Raw genomic sequence first — 27,342 nt, 5'->3', positions numbered from 1 at the left:
GAGAAAGGAGGGAAAATTACAAGGACAATAAAAGAATAAGAATGTCATTGAAATCGCTTTGGCCTTTTGGCTAAGATCAAGTGTAGGATGTCATTAGATTTTCAGCAATGACAGTGAATCAAAGGCTTTAAGTCTGAGAAACTGATAGGTAGGCTGAAATTCTACATATAACCAAACAGGCAAATATAAGAGTTGAATAAAGATATCTTCAGACATACAAAAAATTTTGCCTCCTACGCCCTCAATTTCTCAGAAAGCTAGTGGATGGAGTCTTGTATTTCACAAAAAGGAGAAGTAAACCAAGAAAGAAGGGGAAAACAGATCCAGGAAAGGGAAGGTTCAACACAGGAGGTTAAAGGAATCCCCAAGAGTTACCCTACAGAGATTTCCTCTGGAAACAGGAAACCCCAGGGCAACAGCTGTACAGCCAACACAGGGGGCAGCCAGTACAAACTGGAACAGGAACACAGAGGACTGCAGGAGGGACATCTCTAATAAAAATGAACCTACTGTCCCATATGTTTGAATATGTTGGGAATGAATCAGTGATAGATACATAGAAAAAAAGAAACTAATTTTTAAAACTATTTTTAACTCCAAAGAAAATTAAAAGATACATAAGTAAATATAATCATGACATAGCTCAGCTGTGAATAATATTTATAATCACAATGTAGACTCTATTGATCAAATCTAAAATTATGACAAAACTATACTGGGAGAATTAAGAAGGGGACATACATATGGAACAAAGGCTATAAGAGAGCTAAATCTTCCCATGTATGAAATCAAGAAGTTAACAGTTTAAGCATGTTACTTAGAAACATGGACGTAGATATCTGATCCCTTCCTCAAGATTCTGTTCTCACCCTAACAAAATATGACAGGAAAAAAATCCCAGTTTCAATGGATATTTTTATTATTTATTTAATAGATCACCAACTTCATCTCCCTACCAACAACTGGAATTTCATTTTGTTTCCATGCTGAGTGGTGAAACTATGACAAAGCTAATCAGAATAAGCTACTTCATAAAGAGAACTAAGCTAACACAGCTCACTTTCTTTTAACAGGCATAATACAAATATATGCACTCTAGAATGGACAACGGTTTAGTCTCTAAGAAATTCAAATGGGATCTTGAAGAATGTAGGCAAAGCCAGGGTGCAGTAAAGGTGAGCTGAGATGCCATACAACTGTTTAAGGGTTCCTGGCGCTACATCTCTTGGCCACTAGCTGAATCTTGACATAGAGGAAGATATTAGCTAATGCCAAGTGGAGATGCAGAAAGCACTAAGTTGACTTAGGGGCTATGCACAGGAACCAAAAGGCAGGAAAGTACTAAACACTGCTGAGAGCCTCCACCCCAGGAAGGACTTTACCTGTTTTTGAGAGAACACACACACACACAGTCAGCATTACTATAGGATCCACTAAGCCAGATCTGTCCCCTTCTATCCGCCCAATAACGTATCAACTCTTCTCTAGGGTATATGGCCTGGAGCTAGGTAACTTTTACATTTTGGGTCCCAGGTCTACTAGAGCATAACCTCTTTGAGAATAAGTCTTCCCATGTAGCCCTCCCCACCTCAAATGGAAGCCAGGAGCTTTATTTGAAACTCCTCCATTTGTACTGCCCAGCTAATGACTGCTAATGACACTATCTACCGTCTCCACTCCATTCTATTCACCTCTCACTGCATAAACCCCATCCTTCCCCCAAATAAGTCAGAAAAACATTAAAGAACCTCACCTTCCAGGAGCTCTAAACTGGCACCACCTCCGGTGCTTACATGGCTGACTTTATCCTCTGTGTTCCATTTGGCACAGCAAGTAGCAGTGTCTCCACCACCTGTTGAATGAAAGCCAAGTAAAAAGGGGAAAGGAGAGAAAAGAAAAAAGATTGGCACCAAAATTATAAGGCAATGTGCTCTCGAGCCCAAAAGGTAGCCGATAACCCCCCAAGTCCATCTCATTTAGAGGTTCCTCCATGAATTATATACCCATTTAGCTCTCAAGATTCACCTGGCACCAAGGAACCTAGGAAAAGTTAACCATTTCCCCTCTACTTTCCTCTGATCAGAATTCTGCCAGCTCACATTGGCAATAGCTTTGTACAGGACCCCTTACCTATGATGGTGATGCAGCCCCTGGAAGTGGCTTTCACCACCTCATCCATGAGGGCTTTGGTTCCTCGGGCAAAAGCTTCCCATTCAAATACACCCACAGGTCCATTCCACACAATCTGCTTAGCCCGAGCAACAGCCTCAGCGTACTTCTTGCTGCTCTCAGGACCACAGTCCAAGCCCTAAGGGGCAGAGTTAAAAGAGAGGATGAGCTACCAATAAAAGCTACTTAGAGGAGCAAATACCATACCTCCACCAAGACCAGAACTCAAGGCTGAACACCAGAGTGTCTTCTAGAACCAAAAGATACCCCTCATTCTTTAAAATTATAAACCTGTTCATATCCTTTATGGAAGATCAAGTCTAAGGGAAAACCTCAAAAGTTATTTGATAAAAACATTCTTAGCCACACTATTTTATGATTGTGTGTAACTAGATAAGTGGTTTTCAACTAGGGTCAATTCCATTCCTCCCTAGGGAACATATGGCAATGTCTCAAGACATTTTTGATTGTCATGATTTGGAGATGGTAGGAGGTTGCTTCTGGCATCTAGTGGCCAAAGATGCCTTAAACATCCTATAAGGCAACAACAGCCCTCCACAACTAAAACTACCCAAGACGTCAATAGTGCCGAGGTTGAAAAACACTAAACTAGATCAGTGGTTCTCAAATCTTGTTGTGCATCAGAATCACCAGGATGGCTTGTTCGAGCACAAATTTCTGGACCTTACCCCCAGAGTTTCTGCTTCAGCAGGTCGGGGGGCAGGGGGCAGGAATCTGCATTTTTTAATGAGTTTCAAAATGATGCTGATGCTGCTGTTCTCTTTTTAATTTATTTTTGGCTGCTTTGGTTCTTCGTTGCTGCACGCAGGCTTTCTCTAGTTGCCACCAGTGGGGGCTACTTTTCGTTGTGGTGTGCAGGCTTTTCTCATTGCAGTGGCTTCTCTTGTTGTGGAGCACGGGCTGTAGGCTGGTGGGCTCAGTAGTTGTAGCTCCCAGGCTCTAGAACGCAGGCTCAGTAGTTGTGGTGCACAGGGTTAGTTGCTCCACAGCATGTGGAATCTTCCCGGACCAGGGATCGAACCCACGTCCCCTACACTGGCAGGCGGATTCTTAACCACTGTGCCAGCAGGCAAGTCCGATGCTGCTGTTCTTGAGACTACACTTTGAGAAACACTGAACTAAATAAAACCCACATGCCTATCAAAAGGAAAGTGATGGGACTTCCCTGGTGGTCCAGTGGTAAAGAATCCGCCTTACAATACAGGGGATGCGGGTTCAATCCCTGGTCAGGGAACTAAGATCCACATGCCACGGGGCAACTAAGCCCATGTGCCACAACTACTGAGCTCGCACGCCTCAACTACAGCCTGCGTGCCGCAAACTACAGAGACCACACGCTCTGGAACCCACGTGCCACAACTACAGAACCCACGTGTCACAACTACAGAGCCCACACGCCCTGGAGCCCAAGCACCACAACTAGAGAGAAGCCCACGCGCCGCAACGAAAGATGCCACATGCTGCAACTAAGACCCGATGCAGCCAAAAATAAATTTAAAAAATAAATCTTAAAAGAAAAAAGAAATATGAAAGCTTAAATAATTCTAAAAAAAAAAGGAAAGCGATAAGCAAACTAGTATGTCACCATTAACAATTTTGTACAGCTATTAGAATGATAAAATATGGAGAACATTACAATCAGCTAAATAAGTCTTTAATACACACATAAATTTTTCCCTGCTTGCAATAATTATACTTGTACTATCTTAATGTTTTCATATAAGAAAAATTTCTTATACAGGTTTCTAGGCAGCAACATAATCCAGAACAGCCCAAACCATGAAAGTACATAGCATCATCCCCAGCACACAGTCAAGTACTTAATAAACATTAAATAGATGAAGAAAGAAAAAACAGTTTTGCCCCCACATTACTAATGAAAAGTCTTAGCAGCAATCTGATACCACTGCTTTTCCCCATCGATTTTCCCCGAAGGAGAGTCTCACTCAACATTTGTAGCCCTTCTTTTAAAATTCCCATTGGTTGGTTGAATGAATGATACCAAAATGTATTTGTTCACTCATACTACCAACCACCCAAGTGACTCACCATCCATCCAGCAGGTATGCCAGAGGCCACAGTGGCTTGGCCAGTCTTGGCATTCTCATCAAACTTATCGGCAGTGACAAAGTCAACAGGCAAGGTAATCTTCACGCCATTCTTCTCAGCTTTGGATATCAGGTCTTTGACGATCTTGGATCCCTCTTCGTCAAACAGAGAAGTGCCAATCTACACAGGAAAGTCAAGATGATGAAGATCAGCCTCTATACTAAGAATGTGATTACCTCACAAAGCAGACAGGAACAAAATACAACACAATACAAAGGAATAATTCAAAGACGAAAGAAAAACAACTTGCAAAATAAATAAAAATGGGAGTTTGTAGGGCTCATGTCAGAAGCTAATTTCCTTTTTAAATTTACATAACTGGCTATTTCTCATGGAGAGCTATTTCACATCCACTTGGCATTGGTTTCCTACCTCCATGTTGTTGAGCACCTTAAGGAAGGTAAAGGCCATTCCACCACCAATAATCATTTCATTGACTTTGTCTAGCATATTACTGATCAGCTGGATCTTGTCTGCAACTTTAGCTCTGGAAGGGAAAGCAAGAATCATCACCCAAAGAACAATGGACTAAGGAACTGATATTACATAAAGCCTGAGTTTTGATATTAAGAGACAGGAACAGAGAAATGTCCCACAGAGTGACAAAAGTATTGGCTAACTTTGCCCTACGTTTCTCCAACCAGAAAAGCCAATCCATTACTAATAAATCCTTTTAAGGTGTAGCTCTTGGCGAAGAAGGGCTTAGAAGACTTACAATCATCTAAAGAAATCACAAGTTCCAAATAGATCTATTTTGCCCCTTCTCTTCCCCCAAAAATCAAAGGGTCAAGATTGCTAATTGTACCTGAGAAAGATTGCTAATTGTGGAATCCCTGAGCTCCCTGACAACTGTCCTAATCCTAGAGCAGGAACCAGATTATATACGAAATGAATATATACTGAGCAAAAATAGATATTCACACTCTTAGGTCCATGCTCAGCTGCTGGAACATTTGCTTTATGGCATTCCTTATTCTATTGGACCATTTGATTCAACACACTGATTGAGCACTTACTCTGTGACAAGGTTCTAGGTCTCTGAGAAACATCACTGGGCAAAAGAGAAGATCCCTACCCCTTTGGAGCTTATATTCTAGTAGAGGGAAATAAGATAATAAACACAGATGTACCTTTCACCTCCGAGAGAAAAAAAATATCTAAACAAAAGAAAAACATTCACTTGAAGCACAACCTTTAAAATCCTTCACATAAGTAATAGCTTGCCTTCCACAGATATTCTTATATATCTAAATCCCACCTAAATGAACCAATCACCTTGGGCCTATCTACCTCTTCATTCAATAAACAAGATGATACCTACTCTGTGAGAGGCCCTATGCTAGGATTTGTGAAATGGAGGTTCAAAACAATAGCGATGTGGGAGAATGGATGGAAAGAGACTATAGATATCTCACTTGTAAAGACTGGTCACCACCAAGGGTAAGAATGGATTAACTGTTTTATACAGAAACAGACACACACAGAAAGAGAGAGAGAGACAGAGAAAGAGGGAGAAACGAGACTCAATGTCTTCTAAAGAATGTGGGATGTTCTACAGATCAAATGCCCTGCTTCTTCAACAAATCAATGGAATGAAAATAATAATGAAGAGGGAACTATTATAGAATAAAATATACCTAACAAGCAAATTCAATGCATGGACTTCATCTGGATCCTTATTCAAACAAACTGACTGTAAAAAGGCATTTCTGAAATGACGGAGAATTTCTGAATACAGACTGGGTATTAGATGATAGTAATAAAATTGTTAAATTTTGTTAGGTATAACACACGGTGGTTATTTAAAAGAAATCTCATCAGTTATGAGATGCATACAGAAGTATGAGAAATGAAATTATATGATGCCTAAGGCTTGCTTTCAAATACTCCTGACAAAAAAAAGGATTAGAGGACAGATGAAACAGGATTGGCAAAAATGCCAATAATTATTAGAGCAGGGTGAGAGGTACCTGGGGGTTTATTATACTATTCTTTCAACTTCTGTAATGTTTGAGCGTTTCCATAATAATGGGTTTTTTTCTGCACCGTGCGGCTTGTGGGTTCTTAGTTCCCCAACCAGGGATTGAACCAGGGCCCTCGGCAGTGAAAGCACTGAGTCCTAACCACTGGACCACCAGGGAATTCCCAACACAACGTTTTTTAATAAAATGTAAAATCTTCCCCTAAACTGTTAATGTTCTAAGGAGACTACATTGCAAGAAAGGTGGCAAAAAAAAACCTCCACGTCAACTTCCCCAAAATAGCTATTTTAGGCAGAGTCCAAAACCTAATCATAACCCCTAGGTGGCACTCACTTCCATATTCCAGATCTACAGAAGGTTGGAGAACAAAGCCCAACTCCTAATCTCCAGAGAAGCAAAGATCAGAGTCTGACCTTTATAAACCAGTGCACAAGAGGGGCAATGATTCCAGGACACAGATAACAACCTATACCCACCTTAACTATTTTTAGGACCCTGAAACTGGGCTCATGAACCTGGAGAGCAACTATGCTATCTGAAATTGACACCCAACTCGAGTCAGCATTCATAGGGAAATGCTGAGTGTGTTCATTCCCATGGAAAAAAAAAAGCCCCGCTCATAAGAGGGTCAGGAGCATCTAGCCATAAAGAGGCTGCCATCTAGATAGCCATGCCAAGTGACAAGATCTTATCCAAGCAGTCCCAGGTCTCTGTCACCTAAAATGTATCCTCCTAGCCTCTTGAGTTGCACTTCTGAAATTTGTATTTTTAACTAAGCCAGTAGAATATCACTATTCACAGGGTACCTTTCCCCACAGGAGAAAATATAAAAAGGTATGTGAGCTGGAGAAATGAGTTCCAAATGATATATTAAACACATATGAGGAGGTTTTCATATCTGAGAGGCTGAAATGCTTCAAAAATCGTTAGATGAGCAATGGTGGATCTTTCCGATTCTTCCCTCCAGAGCCATTTTCTATCCTTTCCAGCCCTGTTCTCTGTCCCAGGAGGCTGACCTGAGTGGACTGCATCAAGGAGTTCCCTTGCCCTCTGACGTCCAGCTAGGTTGCAGCCCATTGTGGGTAGGAGGGGGTACATCAGCAGGACATTAAAAGGAGATCAGAGTATCTATTTCCCTGGCTCCTTCCCTGCTAGATGACTATCCCTACATCCCTTGACCGAAGGCTATGGTTTCTATCAGAGAGACCTCTCCACGCAACCACTGTCTCTGGATTTTGGTAACCATCCCTTTCCTTTTTCCCTTCAGGCCTAGGGATGGTGATGACTGTTGCCTCAGATTACTGTACTGTCCCTTCTGGGTTTCCCTAAACCCTACCCACACCTTTTTAGATAGTCCCTTTATTAAATTCTCCTCAGTCACCCAGTTTGATTGTGCTATCTGACAATAAACCACCCAAGTTATGGCCTACTACCAGGCAAAAACACTACTTAAAGCATGATCTTGAAGCGTTCTCCATACCCGCCCAGGATGGCCAGGAAGGGTCGCTCTGGGCTCTCCAAGGCCTTGGCAAAGTAGTTCAGCTCCTTCTTCATCAAAAATCCTCCAGCCTTCTCTGGCAGATTTACTCCCACCATGGAGCTAGAAATGAACGAGACATTCAAATGTTAGGTCAATCCCTAGCAATTCTCCCAATTCTAGAGGCCATCTCCTTATCACTGAAAATACTTTCACTTTTGAGATGCCAGGCCACCACGGTTTTCATGCCCAAACTGCAACAAAACACTTAGGTACAAGGTAAGATTTTTGACTAATAATGCAGGGTCAAGGGGAACAAGTGAAAAGCAATGACCTAAGGTAGAATTTAAGATACCCAATTAATAGTCTTCAGGCCAAGGGTTTAACCACAATAAATAATCAGCCAGGTGATGACAACAGGAAAGGATTCCTCAGTTTGCTTCCTACTGACAGCCTAAGATTCCACTCCCACAGCATTCACAAAGGGAGAGCTCTCCACGAAATATCCCAAAGTGAGACAGAGGAACATCTTCCTGAAGCTCAACAAAAAGCTCCACAATTCTCAACATTTGCTTTTATTTCCTCTTTAGATCGGAGATACTCAACAAGAACCTCAGTGTAATTTGTAGCTCCAATTAGAGATAGAAGCCAAAAAGATCATAATATAATACAGAAATATCCAAAAGCAAGCCAGAGCTTGGGCTGCTCAAGTAAACAGAGAAATAATGCTCCCAGTTTGACAATGAGCAAAAAACTTTTAGTACCTGTGGGCTCGGTGAGCAGTGCCAAAAGCATCATTGACATAGACATCCCCTAGCTTAGAAAGCGAAGCTCGAAAGGCTTCTATTTTGGCTGGCTCAGCTTTAACCTGCAGAGAAAAACAAACAAAAAAAAAAAGGAAAAACAACAACACAGGAAATGTTGATGGCTCCAAAGACAACTGTAAAAGCATTTCATGCCAAGAGTCCTCTTCAACACCTCTAAAGACCCTGAGTTGGTAGGATAGCAGTTTTTAAAACTAGCAACAGGATCTGTTCTTTCTTCCTAATATTCCAGGTTTTTGGGTCATTTCTGCATGTTTCTGCTCTCCTCCACCTTCTCTCAAATTGCAAGCCTAAGATTCCTGAACCACAGCTTAACCCCTAATCACATCCCACTGGCCTCTTTCCAGCTCCTAGGACAAGACTCGAATTATCCTTCTCTCTCCTTATCTTGACTCATTTCCTCATTCTAACATATTCTCCTTGTAAAATTTAGGATTATACTTGAGTCAAGCTGCTGGCTACCAAGACCCTTCTGCAAAGGGAAAAAGGCCCTCATACATATTCCTCATCAAAGCAACAAGGGCAGGCTGGAACAGAGAAGGCAGATGGAAACATGACAACAGAAAAGGATCTCAGAAACATTTTATATAATAGCAAAAGGAGGTAATTCATATAGCTTTCCCTGGAAGTTAGGCATCTGATAAAACAATACACTTCTACAAAAAAGAAAGAGGAACAAAAACTAGAAGTAAAACATAGGGCTTTGAATGTCGGCTCACTATCCAGGGATAATACCCACCATGCTCCCATAGGGGAAAGAAAGCAGGGCAGCAGGATGAACAGAGTCTCCAGTAGGAAATAAAGTGAAGATGCACAGGAAGCCAGATAAGAGGGACATGGCAGGGAAGAGCACAAAACAGATGTTTGTTTCAGTCACTGTCCACTCCCATTCTCCCATTCTCCCATGTACTGAGGAGAAGGAGGCTGCCACAGATAACAGGTGCTTTCCTCTAATGAACCAAAGAATGCAGGGGCACTAATGCTAAAACTGAAGACTGTAGAGCCCCCATAATCTCTTGACAATGGAATATAATCTGCCACTGGTGACTGCAAGATGATGTGTGTAGTAATGAAAACACTGCCCAAATGGCAGGAGACCTGGGTTCTAGGACCAGGTCTGACGCTAATTTACTGTGTAACCTTTGTCAAGTTGTTCTCTGCCCCTGAAATCTTCCCATCTATTAAAAAGGGAAGATAACCCCTCTATTTAAGAAGAATTGTTTGAGGAAAAATGAGACAAACTGAAAGCTCTTCATGGAAAAGGTACTATAGAAATTAATAGTAATAAGAACCCATTTCTCATTTTTGATCTGCCAATAACTAGAAGGAAGAGAATGCTCCTAAGAAACCAATGCAGGCACACTGGATAAAGGAAAAATTTCATGCCCTCGCTTTGTTTTTATCCACTTTGAACTTATGGCTGGCTCCTGAAATTTCAAGCATGAAAAGCCACTGGACACTAAATGTAAAGTAAACTAACTAAAAAAGACATAGACTAGCATAGTTGGTTCATCACTTCCTGAATAAAAGGTTTTGCCTCAATTTGCCAGTTGCCTCCTGCCATTTCTAAGCCCAAGCGTATAGCTGGTTGAGTTTCAGTCTAAAAGGGCACCAAATTTTAGGTCAGCATTTGACTCATACTACTCTAGCAAGACCATGCCAAAGGCAAGATAAGGCAAGACCAGAACCTGCAGTGCTAAGAAAAGAAAGCAGGCACTGCTTGAAAGCAGGCACTGCAATGACCTTAAGAAATGTCAGAAGTACAACAGGAGCTTGAGACGCTAGCCTCAGAGCACCTTGTTCCACAAGATACTAAAGACCTTAAGAGTGGAAAGTACTTAAAGGGTGCTTTCAGCTTCCCTTCTACCAATAGGCAAATTCTAAATCATCCTCAAAGAGCCAGCTTTATCATTTAATATTTGAATTCTGGTTGTCGTTCACAGTAATCTATTTTGTGGGTTATCTGTGGTTGCCTTTTTAAAAAATTTTCGGTTTTTTCCCTATGGTTGCTTTTGCACAACAATGTCAGAGCTGAATAGTTCCAACAGAGACCATATAAGGTTGTGGCTGACCGTATGGTCCACAAAGCCTAAAATATTTATTGTCTGGCCCTTTACAGAAAGTTTGCTGATCTAATGGACTGAGCTCTATATAAGGCCCAGCAACAGTACCACTACCTCTAACTTTAATCAAATGACTGCCTTTCTGAGACCTAGGTTTTTTTTGAAAATATGATGATATCTGTACTTCCTTAAGAAGAAATTCAAAGAAAGATGCTTTACACTTCTTAAGAAAAATGTCTTAAACCCAAGGCAGTATCATCATGACCATCATTTACCCAACTACAATCAAATGTCCCAAATAGTCCCTTTCCACTTGACTTAGGAAAGTACTTTTTCTGCTCACATGATTCTTTTATAAGAAAATCCCAATGATATCAAATTTAATTTAGTGTGTTAAAAGTATCAAGCTCAAGCTTTAAGTTAATTCCCCTTCCAAATAAAAATACAGATTGTCCTTCTATAACACACCAGGGCCTGTTGCTTAGAAAAACAGTTCCAGCCTTGACAAACAAAAAATCTAAAACTGGCTCTCCTGGAGGAACACCTGGTGTATCATGGATACTCACCACCATGCCCCCAGCCAACAACCACCTGTGAATGTCTGCTCTCAGCACTTGGCAATCACAGCCTCCCCCTTTGATAGGATATTATCACATACTATTAGAAAAAACAATCTTCATGTATCACAGGCCAGGTGTGTAACAAAGGGACAATTAGAAGCAGCATGTTCACCAAATCCTCATACACCCAAATGGTGTTCACGTATTTTTCCAATGTATTTCAAAACCACTTGAGCATGATGAGGAGGGCTTCTGGGATGCTGACAATATCCTATTCTCTGACCTAGGTGGTGATTACACAGGTGTGCTTACTTTGTGATAATTCATCAAGCTGTGCATTTGTGCATTTTTAATCGTATGCTGTACTTCAACAAAAAGCTGTCAAAATAAACATAAGCTTCCTCTACTCTTCAATCACAGTCTCTTATACACTCAGCCCTCCTCACCCTCACTAATGTCAAAATCACAGGTCCTACCTTGTTCCCAGAAGCATCTTTTCCCTTCCCTTCTTCCTCCACATGAAAGCGAAGGTTCTCCAGCAAGATGACAGACCCAGCAGCTGGGTCAGCACAAGCTTTCTCCACTTCTGGGCCCACGCAGTCCTTCAAGAACAAAACATCCCTGGGGAGAGCACAACATGGAAAACACTTGAGCAGTCAGAAAGTTAAGAACCAATAACAACATGCTTGACAACATCTGTCACAGAGTCCACCAGCACCAGAGCCTGAAACGTACTTGCCCAGCAGAGATTTGAGTTCTACAGCAACTGGCTGCAAGGAGTACTTGTCAGGCATGGGGACACCATCAGGCCGGCCCAGGTGGCTCATAAGAACAACTGACTTGGCTCCATTGTCCAAGCAGAATTTGATGCTTGGAACGGCAGCCTTGATCCTGCAACCAAAAAGAGACAACAGGTAGAGAGTAAGGTTACTCCTAAGAATTAGTGGTAACTATTCTATTCATGGCCTCATAAAACATAAAGCCCCCTTTCTTCTCCAAATTCCTTCAAATCTACTGTCAACAACTCAGCGATGGTCCTCAGGTCCATGTGCAGAGGAATAAGTTAATTAGGATGTCAACCCTCCCCCCTAGGATTATACAATCTCATCATGTTTTGCCCCTTGTGCAGAAAAGAGTTAATATAGCAGGACTGAAGCTGTTATCTTCAGAAGGACCTGCTTGCAAGGTTGGCCCTTGGCTGGTATCTGGGAACTTGGCTTTTGAAGTGGTCCCTCAGTTCTCTGACAAGGGCTGCTCACAGTTCCTAGACTGTCCGTACAAACAAGGTGATTTACGCTCAACACTTGCTTCCCTCTAGGAGGAATTTTGGTAGTTGCTGGGCAGAGGGTGCCTATGTGATCAGCTGCCAGTAAAAATCTTGGGAGCTGAGTCTCTAAAGGGCTTCTCTGGACAGAAACATTGCACACAATTATTGCATTTTTCACTGCTGGAGAAAGGAGCATGCTTGGTGTGTCCCATCATAAGAGGGAGAAAGCATGGAAGCCCATGCATGGATTTCTCCAAATTCTGCCTGTGTCTTTTCCCCTTGCTGATACTGTCATGCATCCTTTCACTGTAATAAACTTTAGCAGTGAGAACTATATGCTGAGTCCTGTGAGTCCTTCCAGTGAATCACCAAATATGTGGGTGGTCTTAGGGACCCCTGAAACATCCTAAGTGTTTGACTGTGGAAGAAATATAAAATTCCCAAATCTTGAAACCATTACAAGAAATTTGGGGAAAACTGAAAAACATGTAACTTTTCTGTACCCGTTACAGATCCTAAGTCACTTTTTTATGTAGGTAAAAATAAATACATTATATAGAATGTGGTTTACATAATGCATTGCATTTACTAAATTATAGTTTAACCTAACATTTATTAAACCTCCTTTAAACACTTCAAATTTTTGTTACAAACTCAATACTAACTTTCCATTCTTGGCAGTCTTTAAGAAATTAAAATCGATAACAAAGAAAATCATTTATTTATTCAAAAAATATTTATTGGATGCTTCTTTTGTGGCAGCTACTATATCAGATTCTGAGAATACAATAGTAAATAAAATAGTCTCTGCTCTCATAGAAGTGGTAAGAACTATGAAGAAAATAAAGCAAGGTAGGGAGACAAGAATGGAGAATAGTGGTGAAGAGGATTTTAGAGAGGGTGGCCAGGGAAAGTCTCTCTGATAAGGTGACATTTCAGCAGAGAATGGAATAATAAAAAGCCAAGTTATGTTTCTAAAATATCTTATGCTACTTGGCAGATATAAAAACTCATTTATACCAAATAAAGAAGAAACCTTCATCAGGTACAACGTTTGCCCAATGAAATCCAATTAATCTTCAGGGCTATCCATTATTGGCCAAGTCCTATTATTTCTAATGCTTCATTTTGTTAATCAACTCCATGGAGTTCTGAAAATGAAAAGATCTACTCAGACCTGTTTCTCTGTTTTTTACTTATAAAATACCTTGATAGGCATATTTCCAATCTTTTATGTGTGCTACAGAAAATAATGAAAGTCAAGAAGGGTCAGAGGTGCCTTGTACAAAGACCTTCCACTATGGTGCAGCAGGGATGTGCTTGGCAAAATGCCAAGCTCTATTCTGGGGCCAATATCTGAAAGTGTTCTGGGTCTATACCTGCACTGTACAATATGGTAGCCATTAGCCACAGGTGTCTCCTGAATACTAGAAATGTGGCTAGTCCAGATTGGTATGTGCTGGATCTCAAATAATACCAAAAAAGTTAAATGTTCCTTTGATTAATTTTTAATTGATTACATACTGAAATGATTATTTGGGGCTTACTGGATTAAATAAAATGTATTATTACGTTCACCTGTTTCTTTTTACTTTTTTAATGTGGCCACTAGAAAATCTTAAATTACATGTGGCTCATATTATATTTTTATTAGACACTGCTGGTCTATACCATTGGAACGTACCTTTCCAGCTCAAACCTTTCATTTAAAATTTAAAATAAAACCTTCTTTTACAATCTAGTCAAAAGCAAGAGCAGTACTATCACTTAAAATTTCTGCTTCTGAATCTAGCAGCCAAGACATTTGGAGCAGCCTAAACTGAAAATATTACTTCTGTAGTCTTTTCCCTTAAATCAAAATTCTCAAAAACTGATTTTATCAGGGCCAGCTAGAATAGAGGCTGGTAAAACTACACGCACAGTTCTTCATTTTGCAAGGGAAGCCAAGTAACCGTAAACCTTTATATTCTTTAAAAATGCATAACACCAAATTCTTCAAATTTAAAAAAAATGGGAGGAGAAAAAAATCGCTTTCTTAAAATGATTTTTTTCAATTTCTAAATTCTCATAAGAAGGCAAACCAGATGGTGGGTTGTTGAAAGCCAAGATCACATGACTTAAGTTATCATAGTTCTACAATAAGGAAGTAAAACCATTTCATCCCATATACTCAGACCCAGGGACATCGTAAACCTAGCTCAAGGATTAGCAGGGACATTACCTCTGGTTGTTTGTTATCTGGTTGTTCTTCATAGGGACATTGAAGTCCACTCTGAAAAAGAAACAAAGTGTTGGGTTCAGAGCCATGATCAATTTTCCATTCCCCCAAAGATTAGGAGAGGGACTTTTAGTGAACCAGTTAAATAAGTTGAAGTTCAAAAGTCACCTTAAAAATAATCAGCAGTATCAGAAGATGGTGATTAGCCATGGGGACGAGGGTAGGAGTAGTGACTGGGATAGGACACCAGAGGGAGCTTCAGGGGTTCTGGTAATGTTCTCTTTCTTGACCTGGGTGACAAATGTGCTCCTTTAGTGATCGCTCTCTGAAGCTTATGATTTGTGCCCTTTTAGGTACGTATCTCATACTTTTTAAAAGAGAAATTTTAAAAAATAAAAAACAACTTAAATCACAGGAACTAGCCCTGAAGACCAGGGAAGCTAAAGCCAGTACCATCTAAAAAGATTTCTATGTGGGCCCAGCATGATAGTATCCAATAACAGTGGCAGCTGGAGGAGTGAAGGGTTATAGGGAACACGTCTGGATTTTGATTCCTTTGATAGTATTTCTGGGTTCTAAGGAAGCAAACATTATTCAAAAGAAAAAAATTAATTGGAACAATAAAACATGTCAAGAGAATATCATTCTTTTGGGAGAAAGGCTGGGACCTCGGGACCAGAAAGAAACCCAGTATTCAAGACCAAGTTCAAACAGTATCCTTCAAGCAAAACACAGACAATAACAAAAAGATAGCCTCTTTCTAAAAGCCTGAGAGGACACTTTGCTGTACACCTGAAACTAACACAACATTGTAAATCAACTATACTTCAATAAATTTTTTTTTTAGTTAAAGAAAATAAAAGCCTTAGAGGAGAGGATGGAACATGTGACCCTGCCCACCTGACAAACTGGCAATTAGAAAAGAAGTGATCCAGATAGCACAAGCAGGAAATTCCCTGGCGATCCAGTGGTTAGGATCCACTGGTTAGGACTGCTGGGGGCCAGGTTCAATCCCTGGTCGGGATCCCACAAGCCACATGGCACAGCACACAGCCGGGGGTGGGGGGTGGGGGGGGAGTTGGGGGTGTGGGTAGCAATTTACTGCAGTCTTCTTTCTTACCCAACAGATTGCTGCTTTACCATTTTTAAGAACTGATCATTCCTTCCCCCTTCTTGCGAACTCCTTAGAACCTTGGGCTACTTCAATCTGACTGAAAACAACGATGTGTGATAGCTATCTGTAAGGTCTAAGTTTTGCCTGCCAAGATCCTTTTTAAGTGATTTTTTTCTCATCTCTAGAATGGGGATGATACTACTATCTACTTCACAGTTATTGTGAGAATTAAATGTGTTACCGATTTGGAAAGTGCTTTGGAGAGTAACTGATACACAGTAAGTGCCATAAAAGTGGTAGCTATTGGGCTTCCCTGGTGGCGCAGTGGTTGAGAGTCTGCCTGCCGATAAGGGGGACATGGGTTCGTGCCCCAGTCCGGGAGGATCCCACATGCCGCGGAGCGGCTGGGCCCGTGAGCCATGGCCGCTGACCCTGCGCATCCGGAGCCTGTGCTCTGCAACGGGAGAGGCCACAGCAGTGAGAGGCCCGCGTACCGCAAAAAAAAAAAAAAGTGGTAGCTATTATTATACATGCTAAGGCTTCTCCAAAACGTGATTCTGTGATCTAAAAGGCAGATCAACCGTTACTAAAAACAGCTAGCAACACGCACTAAGGGACTACTGTGAAGGTATGACCTAGTCAAAAAGACTGCTGCCATGTTTGACCACAAAGCTCCATCACTAGGCCTTCCTCTCTAAGGCTGAGGCTTGGCAGACAATTACAAAATCCTAGATCTACTAAGAAGACCACCAATTTCCTATGTCCCCTAGGTCTGTAGTCTAGTTCACTGAAGAACAGCTTTTCCAAAGGTGAGTTGAAGGACTAATTCTATATTCAAACATTTTAATTAAAATCTTAAAAAAAATAAAGGCAGTATGCCTCTAAAGAAAGAAATACAGTCTACTTAATTTCAGGCTACTCGATTCTGATTCTAAGCATCTTCTTTAAATATCCTGAACGAGGCCCCTGCCAGCCTTAAAGTGCATTCCAAAGAGGACAGAGTATCCCATTACCAAGAGTCATTTTCTCCCACCCCCTGCAGCCTCCCAGAAGGCCCACATTCAAAAGGGCTATGGGACTTCCCTGGTGGTCCAGTGGCTAAGACTCCGCACTCCCAATGCAGGGGGCTAGGGTTCATCCCTGGTCAGGGAACTAGATCCCACATGCCGCAACTAAGAGTTTGCATGCCACAACTAAGACCCGGCACAGCCAAATAAATACATAAACAAAAGGACTAATGGCAAGGGGCTGAGCATAAGCCACCTTTGCAGTGCTGCTCCCTACCCCCAAGCCCTGACAGAGAAGCTCTTTGGAAACATTCAAGAATCTCTCTCATCTATCCACGCTGCCATGGCATAGCTTACTGATGAGAATTGGACTTGTACTCTCTTCTCATTGTTTGTGGAATATCTTCCCTCATCATCTCCTAGACTCTCAACAACAGGTCTGCTTTTAGCTTCTCCTAAGGACTCCACCACTGAAACTGCTCTGACCTACACATTCCACTTGTTCTGTGTAAAATCTGCACCCCTTCCTTTTCCACTTCCCTTAAACAATCCCGAGCTTAGCCTCAGGCACAAAGTCAGATATCACTACACACCAATCATAATGGCTGAAATTTAAAAAATGACATCAAACGCTAGTGAGGATGCAGAGCCATTGAGCACTCATATACTGCTGGTAGGAATGTAAAATGATGCGGCTGCTTTGGAGAACAGTCTGGGAATTCCTCAAAAGGCTAAGCATATGACCCAGCAATTCCACTCCTAGATGTTTACCCAAAAGAAATGACAGCATATGTCCATACCAAGACTAGTGCACAAACGTTCAATATTCACAGAAGCTTTATTTGAAATAACCCCAAACTGGAAACAACCCAGATGTCCTTCAAACTGTGGACCATCCATACCACAGACTACTACTCAGCGATACAAGGAATGAACTATTGATACATGCAACAACACGGATAAATCTCGAGGGCATTATGCTGGGTGAAAAAATGCCATCCCAAAGGGTTATATACTGTGTGATTCCACTTATATAACATTTTTGAAATAACAAAATTTTACAAATGGAGGAGAGATTAGTAGTTACCAGGGGTTTAGGAATGGAAGGAGAGGGGCCACGACTCTAAAGGAGTAGCATGAGGGAGATCTTGGCAGTGCTCAAACAAAACTAGTTTTGTATCTTGATTGTGGTGGGAGTTACACAAATCTACACATGTGATAAAACAGCAAAGAATTATATACTTTATTCCAATATCAACTTCCTTCCTACTCTTGATATTGTACTATAATTATGTAAGATGTATCCAATGAGGGAAACTGGGTGAACACAGGACCTCTCTATACTATCTTTGCAACCTCCTGTGAATGTACATAATTATTTCAAAATGAATCTTAAAAATATTAATTTAGTTGTAATAAAGATATCAAGACTCTATCACCTGAAATCGCAGGAGTCCAGGCCCAGTTCCATTAAAAGCTCTCAGAAGAACCATTCCCACCCTTGCTTTACTGCCCCTGACTAGAAAATTGGGGTATTACGGCTCCCTTAGAGACTTTTTTTTCCTCCCTTGCTCTCAGTTTTTCCTCCGTTTCTTCTTCCACTACACCAAGGCTGTTGCTTAACAAGTTACAACAGGTTAGGGAAAAAACAGTGAGGTTTAAAAAAATAGGGGGAGGGAGAGAGGTGGGGGAGAGCAAGCAAAAGGGAAGCACTTCACAAGTCGGCAAAGGAGTAAGACTGGCAACCTATGAGAAGAAAAAAGGAAATGACATTGCAAAATTAAACAGGAAATTTACTCAAAGGGCTATAAAGTCAAATGGAGTCCTAAAAAACTGAGGTAGAACCTGGTAATTAGCCAGAGATTTCTGGCTATCTGAAGTTCCCTCAACAAATCAGTCAATTTCCCTTGGCATTCAAAGCAGGGGCCCGAAGACTCTACAAACATCACAGCTCCCTTTTGCAAGATAAAGAGAGGAGGCAAGTGAAGCAGCCACTACTCCGGAGGCCCCACTTCCAGAGCACTGCCAGCAAGCACCACATAAAGGCAATTGAGACAAAAAGAAATTTGAGCTGATGAGGCATGGCTGCCTCTGTTCTAGAGCTACATTAATAATCTGAGAAAAAAGCAACTTCCTGTTCTCAGGCCAAATAAGTTCTATCCAGATTACAGGGAAAAATTATTGACTGCAACCTTCAGCGGACAAAGGTCTATTTTAACCTGTCCCTATTCACTATGTCCAAGAATTTAGAGAATCTGGTTGGTAACCAAGGAGACCCAAATTCTAGTCCTGGCTCTACCACCAACTTGCTAGTTCAGTGACCTTGGACAGGTCATTTTCCATCAGCAAAACAGGACTAGTCAATCATTTCAAGGCTCAGGGTTAATCTGTATTAAATGAAACTTTGAGCCCTTGGGCAGAAACATATTTCATATTAGGTCCATAGGGAGAAAAGATAAGCACCTCCTCTAGTCTCACTCCCAGCCAGCCCAGATAATTCCTCAAGCCAGTTTCCCTGGGAAGAGAGGAGATAAAGCCCAAGACTGCAATTGTAGGAAGGTAGCCAAGATGATGCCCCACCTCTTGTCTTTCAGCTGGTGCCTACATCTGGAAAGGTCAGCCTTGAGCACAGTGGAGATGGAAGGAAATCACTAAAATCTAAGATCTAGTTGCATGCCAATGTCCACTTGTCCTGTTTTTCATAGGGTCTATCCCCCTTCCTTAAGAGCATCTGAGGGGTAGATAGGGCCCTTATCTAATACTAGGATGGCTATGATTCCTACTTTGTCCAGATTGCAAAGGACTAGGTGATTTAGCAAAAGGGGGACACCAGGTGTTCTTCATGGCCATAAGCCATTGAGTTCTTCTAATTATTTCCATAGCAGGGCAGAGAAGGCCAATTGCAAACTAATAGTGGCCATAATGAAATAAGAGGGAAGGGGAAAGCTACATGAACTTTTAGGGTGTCCATACAGTTCACTAATTCACAGTGCCTACCTTCGTTTAAGCCTTAGGTAAAGGGAGATCCCCTACTGCTTTCTGCATCCATTAATATCCAAAAGTTGCCCTCTCTTGAACCAGCCCAAATTGGGAAAGGGGCTGGATCACATCATGCACATGCCTGCCCATCAATCAACCACTTCCCTAAAAGGACAAGACTACACAACGCTATCAGTTCAAGCCCTTATGGCCTTATGGCCTTATGGCCCCCACAAAAGCGCCACCCTTGGATCCTGTCAAGGTCAAGTCCATCAGTTACATACCTAACTGAATTCCTGCACTTAGCTCCTGGCATGCACGAATGTACATGTTACGAAAAGGATAAATGTAAAAGCTCCACACATTATACTAGTTAACTCTGGCAAACAAGGGAAAAGCCATGTTGGTAAGTGACCAGGAATCCACATGTTTGGAGTAAAAGACCCCAAAGCGCATGGGGAGCCTTCCCCACTTCTAATATCCTGCTTCTCTAGCCACCTGTGGGGGTGAGGTTAGAGAACAGCAAGAATGAGCAGCCACACCCTGCTCTAGCATTACCCAGTATGTGGCATAAACCTGGTGCAAAACCCATGGCCTGTAGTCCAAAGACACGTAGAGCGGCAGCGGCCTGTTACATAAGCCCTGCAGGGCCTCCTTCGGTGCGCCCACCCCACCTCTCCCTCCCACCCCCAACGCTTTAGTGGGTTCTACTCCTGAACAATGAAATCAACATTCTCTGGGAAAGATGTCCTTTTGTGCAGGGCCGTTTCTGATTTGTCTGGGACGGTCTACGGTGGTGGGGGAAGGGAAACTAACCAAATGGCCTTTCAAGGTCCCTTCCCTGGGGGTCTAGGGATCTGCAGGCTAAGCATCACATCGCACCTCGCCAACTGGGAACTGGAGGGGATAGAACTGCCTTTCAGAAATAAGAGAAGAGAGCAAAATGGATCCCTGCAATCTGAGCCCTTCCTGGGTGGATCCAACCCGCAAAGGGCAACTTCGGCTCACTTTTTGGGTTAGGGAAAATGAGGTTAGAAACCGTTAAATCCGGGCAAAGCTTCAGCCACAGTGGTGGGCAGCCCAGTCCTGCAGGGCTAGGACCCATGGGGCCGAGACGAGAACTAAAGTTCACTTTGGGCAAGAGGGAAAGCAAGTCGGCCCCGGCCGAAGAGGCTGCGGCAGAGTCCCGAGGATTACCTCATGATGACCCGCTTCCCCTTCACGTCCATCTTGTCCAGAGTCAGCTTGTTAGAGAGCGACATCTTGGCAATTCAGCGGCAGCGAGAGGCCGGGGGAAGAGACTGTTAAGCGACAGCGGCTAGACTGCAGCCGACTCGCGCTCGGAACGCGTGGAAAATGCCGAGCGCCTAGCGGGCTCGATCACCCCGCCTACAACCTCTCCCCGCCCCTTTCCGGACGCCGCACCCTGCTCGCCAGCCACTCGGGCAGCTATAGGACGCGGCCCGAAGGCGCCTGCGCGCTGCTATTGCTCCAAGGCGCTGTCAGTCTGCGAGGGCGCTGGTGGGACGTGCTGCTGCCCTCTGTCACGTCCGGCACGCAGCGAGCCGCTGAGAACCTTCGTGACCAGAGGCGGGCGGCTGTGCCGCCGGGCCGGCAGGTGGAGGAAAAGGGAGAGCTTGGCGCCGAGGGGCAGACGTGGAGAGTCTGAGGCCCAAGGCCGCCGTCTCGGTCCCTGCGGCCGCGCCCAGAGCAGCTGCAGCGCCACGCAAACCCACGACAGCCTGGGGAAAAGCGCCACGCCGCACGCACCCCATGGAATTGCCCGCAGCCGTATCAGGATAGATGCAAATGGCAGCTCCTTTTGGAAAATTTCTGTTTTCCTGGCTCCCCCAAATGGAATTCTCCGTAAGACTGCTAAGGGGCCTTTAAGAATTGAGACCTCTCAGAAGTTGGGAAAGGCCCTGGTTCCCCCTGTTCCCCCCCCCCCACCTTTTTTGTAATAAGTACAATGTAATTGTTTGGTTACGACATGAAGCTAATGGCAAACGCTTAGAGCATTTTTCATATATTAACTCACGTTGCTCACAAAACTCGCAATCCTCACTTTACAGATGAATTAACTCATCTACAAAGAGGTTTAGTGACTTGCTTAGGGTTTCAGATCTTGTAAATGGTGGATTCAAACCTAGGCAGTTAAGATGTAGAGTCCATACACTTACTTAACTATAGTATAGTACAGACAACCATTGCTCAGAACTAGGCACTCGGGTCCAACATGCTTACAGAGTTGGCTGGAATGAAGTAATTTGAGTCAGAAACAAAAATTTCCCACATGGCACTCAAGGTCCAGGTAAGATGTAGGAAATATTAATTCATAGTGCATTGGTATTGAGACACAAGTTCAAAGTTATGAGATAAGCATTGGTGTCTTTTAATCCTGTCAGTGTATATTTGGGAAATCTCCATGGAGTTACTTCCAACTGAGTCTGCATTTGAGGCCCAGATGGGCCTTCTGGCCTCCCGGTGATCAGCTCTGCATATATTTAGCGCTTATTTCACTCCACCTGGGTTACTGTGGTAGTGGGAAGCAATTCCTTTTGGATAAGATAGAATAGCAACCAAGGTTGTCAGCAAAGAAAGCAAAACAAGCATACAATCTGACACACTGAATTTAATAATACTTCCCAATTATTGAGCGCTTGCTGTATGCCAGACACTGTGCTAAGGACTGAACATACATGACTCATTTACGACTCACAAAAGCTTTGAAGTAGGTACTCTTATTATCTTTATTTTACAGATGAGAACCTGGAAGCTCAAAAATAACAGAAAACTTTATCTACTACAGATCTGAAGCAGCATCAGAGATGAAAAGTTCCTAAAATGGGAAAGTGCCTGAGACAATATAAAAAGTCCAGTGTTGCTGGAAAATAGAGTGGAAGGAAGAGAGTTCTAAAATTATACTGGTGAGGCAAGGTAAGGAGAGACCAGATCCTGTGGGCTTATAACCATGGTAAAGATGTGATTTTTATCCTAAGAGCTATGAGAAGCCATTTGTTGCAGTCACTGTTACCTTGTATTCATGATATATAAAGAACTCTCAAAACTCAATGGTAAGAAAACAAACTCAATTTTTAAAAAATGGTCACAGGACTTAGACACTTCCCTAAAGAGAATATACAGGTGACAAATAAGCACATGATAAAATGTTTAATACCATTTGATATTAGGGAAATGCAAATTAAAACCACTATGAGGATGTATATGTATAACTGATTCACTTTGTTATAAAGCAGAAACTAACACACCATTGTAAAGCAATTATACTCCAATAAAGATGTTTAAAAAATAAATAATAAATAAAAATTTAAAAAAACACTATGAGGGGCTTCCCTGGTGGCGCAGTGGTTAAGAATCCACCTGCCAATACAGCAGACACGGGTTCAAGCCCTGGTCCGGGAAGATCCCACATGCCATGGAGCAACTAAGCCCATGTGCCACAACTACTAAGCCTGCACTCTAGAGCCCACATGCCACAACTACTGAGCCTGCACACCACAACTACTGAAGCCCGTGTGCCTAGAGCCCGTGCTCCACAAGACAAGCCACCGCAATGAGAAGCCCGCGCACCACACCAAAGAGCAGCCCCCGCTCGCCGCAACTAGAAGAAAGTCCGTGCACAGCAACCAAGACCCAACGCGGCCAAAAGTAAATAAATTAAATTAAATTAACATTTAAAAAAGAAACCCACAATGAGATGCAACTTTATATCAATTAAGATGGCTAAAATAAATATAAAAATAATAATACCAAGTGTTAACAAGGATGCAGAACTCTGCACTGGAACTCTCTTACATTGCTGATAGAAGTGCAAAATGGTACAGCCACTCTGGAAAACAGCTTGGCAGTTTCCTATAAAATTAAACCTATACCTAGCATATGACCCAGCAATTCCCCCACCCAGGTATTCACCCTAGAGAAATGAAGGTTTATGTTCACACAAAAACCTGTACATACATGTTTATAGCAGCACAATTCATAATTGCTCAGAATTGAAAACAATGCAGAAGTCCTTGAATGGATGAGCAAACTGAAGTATGTTCATACAATGAAATACTGTTCAGCAATACAAAGGAATGAACTATTAATACAAGCAACAACTTGCATGAACCTCAAGGGTATCATGCTGAATGAAATAAGGCACACTCATGAGTTTCATGGTGTATAAGATTCCAAATGTATGACAGTCTGGAAAAGGCAAAGCTAGAGGCATGGAGATCAGATCATTGGTTGCCAAGGACTAGGAGCCGGTGGAATATGTGACTAGAAAGGAGATGCGTGAGGAAGATTTTTGTGGCAATTGAACTATTCTGTATTCTGAGTGTGATAGGGGTTGCATGAATCTATACCTGTATTAAAACTCATAGCACTGACCCCCAAATAAAATAAGTGGAAAAAAAGAAAAAGCTCTACAGGCCAATATTGCATAACTCAAACAGAACATCTATCAGCTAGATTCAGCCCATGAGCTATGAGGTTTTAACCTCTGCTCTTTAGTTTGTAGTACTCATATTAAAATAGAGCACCTCAAAATAATCTATGGTGTTAGAAGTCAGGATAGTGGTTTCCTTTGGGGAAGAAGAGTGGGTAGTGACTGACGATCCATATGAGGGCTTCTAGGGTGCTGATAATGTTCTATGTCTTAATCTGGATGGGTTAGGGTAACAACCATCTAGTTTGTCCAGAACAGAGGAGTTTCCCAAGATGCAAGTCTTCCAGTGCTAAAACCGGGACACCCCTAGGGAAGTTGGAACAGTTGGTCACTCTACCAGTTATATGGGTATGTTAACCTTGTGAAAATTCATTGAGCTGTATAGTTGTGATTCATGCACTTTTCTACATGTGTGTTATAAAAAACTTTGCCTTTAACTGGGCACAGATGAGGTCTGGTTAGCACAGGGTACACTAGAACTGTTATTTACAATAACGTAGACTTCTATTAACTCAACTTAAGGTTGCATTATCATTTTTCTCAGTCATGCCATAGAGCTAAAGCTGTGGTAAATTAAACCTCTCAGATATTTTTCACATGAACTGCTTTTAGGACATGGCAACCCTTTGCATCATTTATACAAGTAATTTCTAAACTTAGAGAGAGGACTTTAGATTTTTTCCCCCTATTAAAGTTCATCCTGGGACTTCCCTGGTTGTCCTGTGGGTAAGACTCTGCACTCCCAATGCAGGGGACCTGGGTTCAATCCCTGGTCGGGGAACTAGATCCCGCATGCATGCTGCAACTAAGAGTTCGCATGCCACAACTAAAGAAGTCTGCATGCCATAACTAAAGATCCTGCATGCCACAACTAAGACCATGTGCAGTCAAAATAAATAAATAAATATTTTAAAAATTCAGGGGCTTCCCTGGTGGCACAGTGGTTGAGAATCCGCCCGCCAATGCAGGGGACACGGGTTCGATCCCTGGTCTGGGAAGATCCCACATGCCGCGGAGGAACTAAGCCCGTGCACTACAACTACTGAGCCTGTGCTCTAGAGCCCGTGAGCCACAACTACTGAGCCCGCGCACCTAGAGCCCCTGCTCCACAACAAGAGAAGCCACCGCAATGAGAAGCCTGTGCACTGCAACGAAGAGTAGCCCCCACTCACCACAACTAGAGAAAGCCCGCACGCAGCAATGAAGACCCAATGCAGCCAAAAATAAATTAATTCATTAAAAAAAATTCGAAAGCAGCAGTGGAATTAAATTGTCGGAAAAAAATAAAGTTCAACCTGCTTTTGCTCTTATTCTATTATATTTTACTGAAATATATGTTTGACTTTGGGGATTTAATGTGTTAGCCTGGCCCCGCATGATATTTTGCATGCTATTTAAAGGCATGAAAGAGCTCTCATCCACCAAATTCTATCCCCTTCACCCACCCTTGACATTATATATCAAAACCACCACTTTTTTCTGAGTAGCCCCTCCCTCATTGACTCACCTGCCAATACAGTTCCGAGCCCTTAGAACACTTTTGTTGTTATAAATTCAACTAAATTTTATTCATAGTAGCTGGGAAATATATGTACTAATTAAGGAGATTTTATGGTTAACCAAGTGTAATGGCAATGTGACATTTCACTCAGAACCCCCTCTTCAGAACTAAGGCACTCATTTCTAGCTGCTGGGAATATTGGTTGCTGACTGCTCACACTGAGTACCTCCTCAGAAATTGTCCTGTGTTGAAGGGAGCTGCCTTGCCTAAGGTCATGCCCCCTTCTCAGGGGCAGCCTACATGCAGTGATTGCTCAATGAAGGTCACAAAGGCCTAGTTTCTTTGCTTCATTTCAGGACATTTCTGAAGGACCATCTCAGTCTGTGAGATTGGTTGCGACCTCTTTGCAGCTTCTCCCTCTATCCAATCCTGATTTCCTTACTCCTTTACAGGTGTTGTTCCCAAAAGCAGCCCCCAATAATCCACCTGCACACAAACCTCAAACTCAGAGTCTGTTTCCCAGGGAACCTTGGGAAAAATTCAAAGATGACTCCCATGATCTTCACCTTCTGGTATTCACATCTTTGTATGACCCTCTCCCCTTGAGTGAGTGGGGCCTGCGACTTGCTTCTAACTGATGGAATATGATGAGGATGATGGCATGTCACTCCTATGATTAGATTACAATGTAGATATAAGACTCCCTCTTGCTGGCATGCACTAAAGAGACTCCCTTGCTGGCTTTGAAATAAACTGCCATATTGTGAAAGGGACTATGGAGAGGGCCACATGGAAAGGAACAATGGGTGGCCTCTAGGAGCTGAGAGCAGCCGTTGGTAAATAGCTAGCAAGAAAACAAGAACCTCAGTCCTACAGCTGTAAGGAGATGAAGTCTGCCAACATTCTGAGAAAAGTGGATCTTTCCTTGGCTGAACCTCTGATGAGACTGTCACCCTGGCCAACACCTAGATTGTAGTCTGGTGAGACCTTGAGCAGATTACCCAGCCAAGATGAGCCCAGGCTCCTGACTTACAGAAACTGTGAGAAAATAAATGGGTGTTGCTTTAAACTGTTGAATTTGTTACACAGCAATAGAAAACTAATATACCAACCTATGACACCAAGAGCTAATACATACACTTGTAGAAAGAGTCAAGGAAGACTGGAGAATGAGAAGCCTTCATGGTGTACAACATTTGATTTTGAAATTATATCAAACTGTTCTTAGAGATATCTCAAGTTGTAGAGAAAATCTTTTGATGGGGATTCTATTTTTAATTAGGTAACTTGATATTCTGCTCCAGAATGGAATGAAGTTGACACATCCTAAAATTTTGCAGTATCTAAATTTGTCAAAACAGTCAAAGGAATTAAAAGTAGAGATAGGGCTTCCCTGGTGGCGCAGTGGTTGAGAGTTCGCCTGCCGATGCAGGGGACACGGGTTCATGCCCTGGTCCGGGAAGGTCCCACATGCCATGGAGTGGCTGAGCCCGTGAGCCATGGCCGCTGGGCCTGTGCGTCCAGAGCCTGTGCTCCACAACGGGAGAGGCCACAGCAGTGAGAGGCCCGTGTACTGCAAAAAAAAAAAAAAAAAAAAA

At 42.5% G+C, this 27,342-nt stretch overlaps 1 protein-coding gene across 1 annotated transcript; it reads right to left on the bottom strand.

Annotated features, from left to right (window-relative positions):
* Positions 1-895: 895 nt before the first annotated feature.
* Positions 896-21,170, bottom strand: PGK1 (phosphoglycerate kinase 1). Its single transcript, XM_027095584.1, has 11 exons — positions 20,988-21,170; positions 14,694-14,744; positions 11,941-12,096; positions 11,682-11,826; positions 8,523-8,626; positions 7,762-7,881; positions 4,672-4,786; positions 4,240-4,419; positions 2,131-2,308; positions 1,754-1,852; positions 896-1,382 (listed from the first exon to the last, which is right to left on the bottom strand). The coding sequence occupies exons 1-11, from the start codon at positions 21,050-21,052 to the stop codon at positions 1,342-1,344; spliced, it is 1,254 nt and encodes a 417-aa protein (XP_026951385.1). The 5' UTR covers positions 21,053-21,170; the 3' UTR covers positions 896-1,341.
* Positions 21,171-27,342: the final 6,172 nt, after the last annotated feature.

Source organism: Aethalodelphis obliquidens, unplaced genomic scaffold (genome assembly GCF_003676395.1).
Source record: "Aethalodelphis obliquidens isolate GAN/ISIS:26980383/991018 unplaced genomic scaffold, ASM367639v1 scaffold92, whole genome shotgun sequence".
NCBI lineage: Eukaryota > Metazoa > Chordata > Mammalia > Artiodactyla > Delphinidae > Aethalodelphis > Aethalodelphis obliquidens.
This window is presented reverse-complemented; position numbering and strand designations above follow the sequence as displayed.